Source organism: Cheilinus undulatus, linkage group 16 (genome assembly GCF_018320785.1).
Source record: "Cheilinus undulatus linkage group 16, ASM1832078v1, whole genome shotgun sequence".
Lineage (NCBI taxonomy): Eukaryota > Metazoa > Chordata > Actinopteri > Labriformes > Labridae > Cheilinus > Cheilinus undulatus.
Genome location: NC_054880.1, coordinates 4,569,051 through 4,580,839, shown reverse-complemented (window position 1 = coordinate 4,580,839; position 11,789 = coordinate 4,569,051). Strand labels below are relative to the sequence as shown.

Sequence of the window (11,789 nt, the reverse complement as noted above, 5' to 3'; positions counted from 1 at the left end):
TTTAACATGCTTGTCTATCATTTTCTTTCTAATCTCCTGAGACAACTCTCTCCTTGGCTTCCTCTGGTCCATGTTTAGTGTGGTACACACCATGTCACCAAACAGCACAGTGACTACTTGTCACCCTTTAAATAAGCCGACTGACTGACTTTACATCTTTTCTAGGGTACCATCATTTATGTCCAGGCCTGTCCCATGAGTTTGTTTTTTAAAATAATTCTGTTGAACCACAGTTCAAAAGCAATGTCTGATTTTCATTGGTTAATTTTCATTGAATTTTTATTTATTATCACTTTTGTCAGATTCAAGTTATTTCTGTGACCACTGTGGGTTTTTCTTTCATTAACAGAGGGGTACCAACAATTTTGTCCACGTGTGTATGGCCCGTCCTATTTACTGGAGTAGTGAATGACGTTTACATTCCCTAAGAACGTTATGGGATTGGAATAATTTTTCCAGTTTTTAGTCAGGCCCTCAGGTGTTGCTAGGGGACAGAAATTGTTGTTTTAGTAAAACTTTCTATTTTGATCATTATAAATGAGTCGTTTAATTAATTATTTTCGTTGGTAAGCGGGTTAACTGTCTCCATGAAGTCCATTAATCCCTGATAACTGGACACCTCGAAGGGCATTAACCCTTACATATTTATTGATGTATTTTTATTTGTTACTCAGTGGTTTATTCTTTTATTTGTTTTCCTATTCACTAGTTGTTTATTTATTTGTTTGTTCTTTTTATTTTGTTGTTGATTTTATTGGTTTATTTGCTTTATAATTTGTTAAATGATTTCTTTATTTGGGTTTTGGTTGTTTATTCATCTGTTGTAGTTTGTTTGTACTATTATTTTATTTTTGTTATTAAGGAATCTCTTTATTTTTGTTTTATTTATTTGTTTAATTGCCTAGAATCGATATTTCATTCATTCTTTTATTTCTGTTTGTTCACTGTGTTAATTATTTGTGTATTTATGTAATTATTTATTCATCTATTATATTTTCATTTAAATTCATTCATTTATTAAGATTCTCATTTACATATACTTATGTATATAATTCTGTTCATTTCATTTATTACTAAAGAGTAATTCATACACTCATTCATTATCGATTCTTTTATTATCTGTTCATTTATTCATTGATATTTTCCCATCATTCCTCTCTCCTGTAGACGGTACTTGTGCTGCATCAGCCTCTAGCGGACTCTAGTGGAACTGCAGTAGCAGCTGTTGGCTTCATTTTCATCCCTGGAGGTTTGAACTCCATCGGCATGTAACTGGAGCAGCTGGGGATCGAACCCCCAACCTTCTGATTGGGGGTAAAATACCCTTCTTAGACTTCAGAAAGACCAGGATGAAAGGTGATGATTTAGATCAAATATGAATATATCACCATTTGAAAACACTGCTTTATTAATTCATAGATATAACTCTGATATTAAGCAGCCATGACTCGGCAGAGGATCTCCCTCTGATGACGAATCCTCTTCATGAGTGTGTCATTCTAAATGCCATCAGCGTGATCAGCAGCATTCCACAGAACACATCCCACTGTTGTAATGTGTTTTTTTATTCACGTGGATGTAAATTTGATGGGCGGTAGACAAACTATAAATAGAGAGGAAGGCTGCAGCTGATCTATCCTCCTCCTCCTCCTGCTGGCAGACAGACAGACAGACTGCAGGCTGCAGACTCAGACCGTCACTAAGGTAGGTGGAGGCGGAGAGAGCAGGCATGCTCACACGCCTCTCCTCTAACTCAACATGCACACACTCTCTCTGCTTCCTGCTGCTTTATGGAGGTTTCTGAGCTTTCGTGAGAAAATGGAGGGAAAGGCTGAGCAACAAGGTGAGTCTAAGCGGGTCTGAAGGAGCAGGGTTTTGTTGTGATGCGGAAATGGACCATGTGGGTTTCGTTGTGTTGGTCGTTCTCTGTGGTTTTGGGCAAGGAGGTTTTCGATCGCATTTGCTGATCTTCGCACAGCTGGGCTCTTTCTCTGGCTTTATCCTGATGCCACAGTTCTATCTTGTTCTTCAGACCGTGTCTGTGGTTTATTCCTGGTTTAAATGCAGATTTTAGTGGCCTTGTGTGTGTGTCCCTCGGGGTTTCCCTGTTTCAGTGTTGATCACTGTGGTCATGTAAAGGCCACCCTTTAGACCAGGGGTTTGGACCTGAGAGCCTACCAGGGTCCACATTTAACCAGACTGTCAGCCTCAGTTTCAGCAGTCATAAATTATAGGGAAAAACTAGCACTGAAGATAAGTGATTCTGAGTTTATTAGGTCAAAATGATCAGTTACAAGGCTCAAAATCTGAGATAAAAAAGTCTAACTGATTAGTTCAAAAGGTCAAACACAAAATAAGAAGTCAAAATAATTATTTTAAAAGACAAATATATTAAAAAGAAAGCCACAACCATGTTTTAAGGCAAAAATGTGACTTAGAATTTAAAATGGTGCAACTAAAAGGTCAAAATATAAGATAAAGGTCCAATTAATCAACTGAAGTTATAATTGTGCGATGCAAAATTGAAATAGGAAATGAAAACACATTTCTATTCTGCTAATTATTTTTACTCCTTATTTTTTCACATATTTATTACTCAAGGGTATTTGATACCATCAAAGTTAAGTTTACATTTTAATCCTAGAGGAAATCTGCAGTCCTCATATTTTAGGACCAGTTATAATAATAATAGGATGTGATCTTGCAGGCTGGGTCTAACTGTACCACGGGCCGGATTTGGCCCCCGGGCCTTGAGTTTGACACCCCTGCTCTAGACCCTGTATCAGTAAGAGTGCTGAAGCACCTCCTAATTTAATCTCAGCACCTCTAAAACTAACAAAGAGCAGGTTTTTAAAACCTGGGAGGTGTTTGATAAATGTGGTCTTTATCCCTGGTAGAGTAATGATGCATAGCAGCAATCACTAAGTCAGACTTCTGTGACACAGATCATGTCTGAGGAGCTGAAATTAACCAGGTTAATGCTGAGAAAAATGAAAACTCATCTGTCTTAGATGAAGTTGAGTACAGTGATACTGAAAGAGGTGGGAAATAAATCCTATTTATCTTGAAACTTCCTGTAGTGATGTACAGAGGCTGTGATGGTCATGTGATCAGGCAGGTAAAGGTGCTGGTCTGTGGGAGGAAGGGGATGACGGTGACTTTATATCTGAGCTTCTCAACCTGTTTTTATGTCAAAGCAGCCTTTAAGAGTTTAGCAGTGTCAGAAATGTGCACACAGTTGTCTTATCTTGCTCTAATAAGTGAACCAGTTGCATGGATTATTTCAAGCTCTAACGGACCTGTAGTGTTAAATTAAGATTATATTTCAGTCTAACTATCTCATTTATGCATCCAAATAAAAAGAAGGTTTCCTGAAGAGCAGCAGAGTGAGGAAGGATCATGAAATCATACATTCAAACTAAGGCTGAATGATTTTAGAAATAATCTAATTGTGATCTTATACGCAATTATTCCTTAACTTTCTTTTATTCCTTAACAAAGGATGAACAATTCTTTAAAGTGTCTAATTCTGATGATTTTGACCCGTACTGCAAACTGGACATGAGCTACTGCATTGAAGGGTTTTTATTATATTTAAAAAGGAAAAAGTACAAAAGGAAGAAGGTTGTTTTTTTCAAAATATTCTAAAAAAGTGATGCCTGAATGATTGTATATGTCATGCATAACATCTCTGCTCCAGAAAAGAATTTAAAACCAGTATTTTGACACTAATTCTAGGTCAAAGAAATGTTGGATCTTTTGAGATTTGAAAATTGCAGCAGACCGTGTGGCAAATTAATCTAATTTGTGATTAATCGCCCAGCCCTAATTCAAACTGGAATCATGAGAGAAACACTCAAAGAGCATGATCCTCTCTCTCTCTGTCAGGATCCTGACAGGACAGGTTTCTGAAATTAAGGTTGGAATTCTCAGATTAAACCTGAACTTTTATATTGGAAATCTGATTTTGAGCTCAGAATTCAGGGATTATAGATAGAATTATTATTTAAAGACAGACATCTGAAAAAAAATCAGAATTAAAGTCAAAAATCTCATATTAAATTCTAATTCAGATTTTAATTTGGGATGTAAGATTAAAGTCAAAGTTTAGATGTGACAAAAGAATTCTGACTTAAGTCTGAATTTTTACTGAAACATTTTTCAGACAGATTTTTTTTGATTCTGAGAAAAAGGTCAGAATTCAAGAGTAAAGTCAAAATTCTGAGATTACAGCCTGTAGTCTGAGATTAGAGTTAGAAATCTGATACTTGAGTCTTGCCTTAGAAGAGAAACCTCTGTTCTCGATTCTCTCTGCAAAGCCTGATGGGAGAAAAGCCAGAGCGTATGGTTAATCACTGACCTGGTAAAACATCGGGCTGCTTCCTGAGTGGCTGTAATGAAATGATTTCTGGAAGTGGGCTCTGCTGAAATGCAGCACATTAGAGCTGAAAGTAGACGAGCTAAAGGGGAGGGGTTTAGTCCTGAGTGCATGGCGAAAACCAAACGCTGCAGACGCTGCGTGTGTGGAGTCTGGAAGTGAGTTTAGAAAGAGAGAGAGCTGAAGAGGATGGCAGAGAGGCAGTGGTAATTTAATAATGACCTGACTCATCCAGAACCACTCTGAAGTCTGACTTAGTGCAGAATAACACAGATGAGGCTTTCCATCAAGGCAGCATGACGGTGTAATCGTTCATAATTCATCCTATAATCATCATCTCCACTTTGATCAGTTGTGATTAGGAGCCTAACACTTCCATGTATTTCCTCATCATCAGTGTCCAGGGCGCCATCTTTTCACTGAAGTCCCTCCCTTATTTCCTGTTTCCTTCCTCCACGCAGATGCTGGTATCACTCTCCATCTCGATGATGTTCCTCCTGGTGGTCAACGGCGAGCCGCCCCGGACCTTCAGAGACACAGACCCCAGGACCGGCAGGTCTTTGGAGTGTGATCGTTGCCCCCCTGGGATGTACCTGCAGGCACGCTGCACCGAGACGCAGAAGAGCGTTTGTGCTCCATGTCCCGAAGGCTCGTTCACGGAGCTATGGAACTACATTGGGAAGTGCCTTCGCTGTGGCGTCTGTGGACACAATCAGGTGGTGAAAACCAAGTGCACGGCGGAGAGAGACTGTCAGTGCGAGTGCAGGAAGGGGTACTACTACAAGAGGAAGTACGAAATGTGCCTGAGCCACAGCGAGTGTCCGACCGGACATGGAGTCCTCACTGAAGGTAGGATGATGGCGCCGAGTTCACTAGAATCCTTACACAGGGGTCCAGACTTGAAGTGTTCTGGTTTCTAGTACTTTTATAGTCCAACATGCCCTTCCAAACATTCATGTCTGTCGTCAGGCAGATCCATCTCCAAAGTTTCAAGCTGCTGCGCTTGTTCCTGTCAGAGAATGACCGGACCAATCAGCATCAGAGAAAACAGGCAGTAGCGACTGCAAGCCTGTACACCAGGGGTTCTCAAACTTTCAGCCCTCGACCCCTAGAATAAAAGTGCCAGACAGGGCCGCCCACTGTAGCTGAAGGGCGTTGTATAAAGTCATGCACATTCAGGCATAGTTTTGTGGAGACAAGGACGTCCATAAGGGGGGATAAAGGGGAGAGCGCCCTGGGGCCCAGAAAAACTGGGGGTCCATGTAGGACAGCAAAACCACGGTCCATTCTGAAGCTAAGCTGTGAGAACCACATTTTATTTTTTACCAGAACAAAAACCACTCTTATCAAAATAACAACCTGAAGTCATCTAAAAAACCCTTTTCTTCAAAACAGAATTAAAACGGCTTTAAAAGGCAAAAAAATGGTGGAAAATGTAGTGAAAGGGGTTTTAGAAAGAGGTGAAATTGGTAATATGGCTTTAAAAAGGCAGAAATGGGTGGAATAGGTAGTGAAATGGGATTAAAAGTTGGAAAATTGGTTTAGACTGGCAAAAAATGGGCATTAGAAATAGTAAAATGTGGTTAAAATGGAAGTAAAAAGGGGTTAATTGTGGCAATAGTGGGACAACAGAGGCAGCAACAGAGGAAAAATGGCAAGAATCGGTTTAGAAGTGGCAAAGGGGTAGAAAAGTGATGGAAAGGGTTTAAAAGTGGGGTTAAAGGTGGAGGAAATGGGCAGAAAAGGCAGTGAAACGAGTTTAAGAAGTGGCAAAAATGGGTTTAAAGTTTTAAAAATCAGTAGGAAAAAGTGATGAAAATGGGTTAAAATGTGGCAAAATTGGTGCAAATTATGCAAAAGGGATAAAAAAGTGGCCATTATGACAACACGATGCTGACTGTGATGGATTAACGCAGCAGCTCTGGTTTTTAGTGTGCTTCCTTCATGAATGTCTTAAGGGAGGTTTCATATATAACAGGCTTTTTTCTGTTCTCCCCCTCCAGGTACAGCCGAGGAAGACACCGTCTGCCAAATTTGTCCTAACGGGACGTTCTCTGACACCGTCTCCACTCATGAGAACTGCACGCAGCACAAAAGCTGCCACGCTCCGGGGCTGATGCCGGTCCTGAGGGGCTCCACATGGCACGACAGCGTGTGCATGAGCTGCAGCGAGTCTGCATCCAAAGGTAAGATTGAAACGGGCCAGAGGAGAGGAGAGGAGTAGATTACTAATAATTACCAATAATTCATCAGTTATGCTCAGTGATTTTTAAGAGGTTTGAAGGAAACGCCATAATGCATTGAAACAACATTGAGAGCATCAATGAGCCTTAAGTTTGTTCTGAGCATCATTTACACTGTAATAAAACAAGGGACACTTCTACTTTTCCAGTCACTTCTCTCCAGAACATGCAGATGTTGTGGTGAGACAACGCCACAGCATCTTCAGCTTCTCCAGATTCGTCTCAACAGAAGTCTCCATTATCCATCATTGTACTTAATACTTCAATAAGCCTGCACATTACCTGATTCCATTATCGTCTTTTCCTGCAGACGGCGCTGACTACCTCAGAGAAATCATCCCCTCCTTCTTCACTCATCAGAAAATGCCAGTCAGGAGGCTGCGTCAGATCCTGCGGAAGCTCCCGACAGAAAACGGTAAAAGGCACGAAGCAATCTCAAGTCTTCAAATGCCAGAACTCCTCCAGAGAATCAACGCCTGGGTCGCCTCGTCCCCGGCGGAGCAGATCAGGCAGCTTCCGACCATCGTGATAAAAACAGGGGCCAACAACGCCGGAGAGCGCCTGCAGAGCAAGCTGCAGAGGATCGACTCTCAGCTGGCCAAGCTGTGCGATTTGAACAACGAGGTGGATGCCGCCATGATGACAGACTAGTCTGAAATCAGCGAGCTTGAATCGTCATAATTCTGCTGCCCTCTTCTAACAGGATTTAGATTTTATGCATTAATTTTAGCAGAATAGAGGTCTGTCTGCATCCACCCAAGTGACCCATTGGCAAGCCCCGCCGTCCTTGCTTATTGTTACTAGGTTTGATTAAATCTCTCGGCCCCTTCCTTCTGAAACGATGGAAAATACTTCATGAATTGACTAAATCTTACTGATATTAAATTGATTATATTCTTCTCTTAATTGGCCTGAAATGACCATCAGGGATTAAGACGTGCATTATGAATGAGTGAATAAAAAAGAACCAGAATAGATTTTGATTATCAGGACCCCTGGCTCCAACAGTACGGCCCCTCTAAGAGCCCCCAAACGTCTTCGTAGCAGTCTCATGATGGCACGGTAGATCCCCAAAGAGGGACCGAAACAACGAACTGGTAGATTACTGTGTGTGAAATGGATCAGTAAATCCGGAGTCAGAGGAGCAGATGTGTCCCCACTAGTGAGCATCTGTTTTTGTTTTTCTAAGGTTCACCTGGGCTACAGACGCTCAGATATTTAGATGAGCTGAGTTTATTAATGTTATTATTATTATCTGACTTTTATTTTTATATACAAGTGATATTGAGGCCAGGATAATCAAATAGGATTATTCAGTGATGCTGGAACATCCACATCAAATACATTTAAAAAATATTTAACATTCAGAAAAACAAGTAATATTCAAACATAACTGAGTAACATATAAACATGAATATAAAAATGATTATTATGACTCAATAGAAATATATTAAGCATATTATTAAGTGCGGGTGATGTGCTCTTCTTGCAGAAATATAAAAAGAAACATTCCTGACAGAACCAATAAATATAAAAGCACATGGCATGCTGCTCTATAATCATTTAAACATGATTAATCCAGTTGATAATTGAATATAAATTAAATGCCCAGGTATTATTTAGACCAGTGTTTCTCAACATTGGGGTCTGGACTCCCATGGGGCAGTGAGACACTGAGAGGGGGTCTCCACATGTCCTAAAAATTACTAAGAATGTTTTTCAAATTACACTGTTGCCACTGTACACCAATATTGCCAAACTTTAACCCGTTTTAATCACTTACCACTCCTTTTTTGCCAATTTTTAACACATTTTTGGATTTTTTTTCTGCCTGTTTATGCCACTTCTGAACCAATTCTTTCCATTCCACATCTAAGGTTGCCTCTGTTGACCCATTATCGCCTCTGGAAACACTTTTTTACTAGATTTTATGCTCATTTTTGCCCATTTTAACCACTTTTCACTGTTTGACATGGTCATTTTTTGTCTCCACATGACTATTCTTGATTGTGCATGGCGGTGTTCGACCACCCTCAGGAACAGCGGGGGTCCCCGGTTTGTGGCACCTTTATTTTCGAGGTCACAGCCTGAAAAGTTTGAGAGCTACTGATTTAGACTACCGGCAGGATGCAATGATTAGGGTAGTCAGAAATAATGTGCAGTTATTTTTTTCAGCAGTCAGTCCATTTGTTGATGACTGGGTTTGATTCCAGTCAGAGTTTTTCTCGGGTTGGCTGCAGCTTTATCAAAAATGCTTCCTGTTGTTAAATCCTAAGAAGGTGTTTTACATAAATATTCGGTTTAGGGAACAGGATAAAAAATACTCACAGTTATGCACTGAAAAGACTTTTTCAGTCTAGCCTGATGTAGCAACGGTTGCACTGGGAGTTGGTGAGCAAACAAAGGGTCCATTGTTACAGCGTACCTTTTTTTGTTGTCTTCCTTAAACGGACCAAAAGGTTTAAACCTGATTTGCCATACTGCTCGAAACGATCTGCACTTGTATTTACATTTGGTTTAAAGTTACATGGAATATGTAATGCAGCATGCTTATTGTAAGAGAATATAATGTTATGTAATGTAATTCCAGTGTGAAGAAGTCTATGCACTGTCAGTAACTGTGTGTTTGAAATCACATTTATTCCTCTGGTGAGCGAGGATTAACAAAACGTTTTTGTATCAGCATTGCTGCACGGATGTGGCTGTTTCTGGAGTCTGAATCTTTGTGTGAGTGACTAAACAGAGAACATGCATGATGATGAAAAAGTACCAAACAATAAAACTCTGATTAACCCTTTAAAACTGAAAAGCCTACCATTCATCTACCTCTTCTGTGTGAGGCTGCTCCTGCTTTTTCAGAGTTTCATGTTCTGTGCTAATTTATTTTAATTTAAAGGTTAGGAAGAGAGGAATGGGGAGCTGCAGCTCATATTTGTCTGTGCTTTTTTTGTACATAAAGAAATGTCTGAAAGTGAAGGTAGATCACGTCTGGCTGCTTTAAATAAACCTCATAAATCCAAGCCACCGTGGTTGTCTTCTTTTATAATATTTAACTCTTAAAAGGCTGGTTGCCTGGAGTTTGCATGCTCTCCTCCTGCATGTGTGGGTTATAAATAACTAACAAGATTAATAATTTTAATTGTGATTAATCTCAGAATTTCTGCTGTAAATTGCAGTTAAACTCGACCTTTTTATCACATTGTAAAAATCAACTATTTTGCATTTTAACCTGTTTGGTGTCATTTTGAGTTTTATACTGTCTTAAACTCCGGGGACTTGACTTCCTGTTGAGATAAAGACCTGCTTTGATTGGTAGATCAAAGATTTTAAAGTGAACATAACGGCAGAAACAGGAAGTTGTTATGGATTAAAAATGAAATGAGAGAACAATAAGAAGTTCAGGTGACTCTTCCTCTGAGCTGCAGTACATTTTTAAAATAAAATGAGACATAAAGAGCAGCGCCAGACTTATTTACCACCACCGAGGCTGCAGGTAGACGCTAAAATATGTGAACAAAAGTGTACTGAAAAGGACAATAAAGCATGTGATTAATCACAATTAAAAAATAGAGCAATTTTGGACCTTGATTATTCGCAATAAAAAATAGTGTGCTGATTGTGGACTTTGATTAATCACAATTAAAAATAGAGCACTGATTGTGGACCTTGATTAATCATAATTAAAGAAAAATAGAGCACTGATTGTGGACCTTGATTAATCGTGATTAACTCAATTAATCTTGGCAGCCCTAAAATATGTACATATAAGTATATACATTACTCAAAAGAAAGAGGGAACACATGATCATCACAGTGTAACTCCAGGATATGAACCTGTCCAGTTAGGAAGCAGCACTGAAGATGAATCCGTGTACCTGCTGTTGGTGGACAGGAGAGGCAATCAGCAAGAAAACCCCTCCTCATCCTCTCTGGCTGATTTTGCTCAGGTAGAGCAGCTCATCCAGGATGACACATCCATTCGCACCATGGTAAGAAGGTTTGCTGTGTCTCCCAGCACAGAGTCCAGAGTGTGGAGGAGATACCAGGAGACAGGCCAGTACACCAGGAGACATGGAGGGGTGTGTCAGAGGGCAACAACCCCGCTATCTGCTCTTTGTGCAAGGAGGAACAGGAGGAGCTCTGCCAGAGCTCTACAACATGACATCCAGCAGGCCACTAATGTTCATGATTCTGTTCAAACTGTCAGAGACAGACTCCCTGAGGGTGGTATGAGGGGCCTGTGCTCACAGCCCAGCACCGTGCAGAGGACTGTCTTTGAAGTTGACGAGTATCTCATGGAGTTAAAAATATCTGTTGGAATTTAGAAGTATCTGAAAGAGCTGGCAAACATCTAAGAGAGTTAACGGGTACCTCACAGAGTTGAACAAGATTTCTGGGTTCAAAACTTTCCTTATAAAGTCTTTCCTGGGGAATAATTTTTCCAAGTAAGACTTACAAAAGCTACAGGTCATCACTGAAGAGCCACATGTGGTTTAAGAGTGCTGAGTTTTGTTACTGCTCTAAATTGCCCGTAGGAGTGAGTCTAAGTGCAACGGCTTGGTTGGCCGTTTTTAACAGATGGAACTCTCCCTAGAACCAGAACCTTTATCAGGAACTCTTCACTTCAGGAACCATGTATTAAATTGACAACCCCGTATTCCAAAAAAGTTGGGACACCATGTACGATGTAAATTAAAGCAGATTACAGTGATATGCAAATCATTCTCAACTTATATTCACTTTAATGCAGCACACCAATAAGACATAACATTCAAACTCACTAAGGTGTTCTTGGAAACATAAGCACATTCTATATCAGACAGCTTCAAAATGTTCCAAAAAAGTTTGGACAGGAGTATGAAAAGACTGGGAGAGCTGTGGAAGGCTCCAAAACTGTAGAGCTTGATCCACATGGGGCAGCTGGACTTGGTTAGGGTTCTTTAAAGGCCGGCTCAGACTAATCGATTTTTTTGGTCGTTCACGACGGCACCATGTCAGACTATGCGACCAAAATCTTGTCCCGTCTTGGCCGACAGCCTGGCCACGCTGCAAGAGTGATCCCAACTGCTCACCGTATGCTGACGTCACCCCTGTCTCCGCAACTGAGTGCAAGTTCACAGGTTGTCAGGGGGGCGGGGCAAAGAGTGTCAATCACTCTGCAACAGAAG

The 11,789-nt window shown here is 40.4% G+C and overlaps 1 protein-coding gene across 2 annotated transcripts; it reads left to right on the top strand.

The window, feature by feature from the left end:
• Positions 1-1,633: 1,633 nt before the first annotated feature.
• LOC121523879 (tumor necrosis factor receptor superfamily member 6B-like) lies at positions 1,634-9,641 on the top strand. Of its 2 annotated transcripts, none has more exons than XM_041808940.1 (4): positions 1,634-1,704; positions 4,840-5,227; positions 6,382-6,564; positions 6,932-9,641. In XM_041808940.1, exons 2-4 carry the CDS (start codon positions 4,840-4,842, stop codon positions 7,270-7,272), a joined length of 912 nt encoding a protein of 303 aa, XP_041664874.1. In that variant the 5' UTR covers positions 1,634-1,704; the 3' UTR covers positions 7,273-9,641. The 2 variants fall into 2 exon arrangements, with proteins under 2 accessions (XP_041664874.1, XP_041664873.1); XM_041808939.1 differs by lacking the exon at positions 1,634-1,704 and adding an exon at positions 1,711-1,843.
• The last annotated feature ends 2,148 nt before the right edge of the window (positions 9,642-11,789 follow it).

Coding starts and splice junctions, on each gene's coding strand:
- LOC121523879 (XM_041808940.1), top strand. CDS start 4,840: ATGCTGGTATCACTCTCCATCTCGATGATGTTCCTCCTGGTGGTCAAC. Junction 5,228..6,381: donor ACATGGAGTCCTCACTGAAG/GTAGGATGATGG, acceptor CTCCCCCTCCAG/GTACAGCCGAGGAAGACACC. Junction 6,565..6,931: donor CAGCGAGTCTGCATCCAAAG/GTAAGATTGAAA, acceptor CTTTTCCTGCAG/ACGGCGCTGACTACCTCAGA.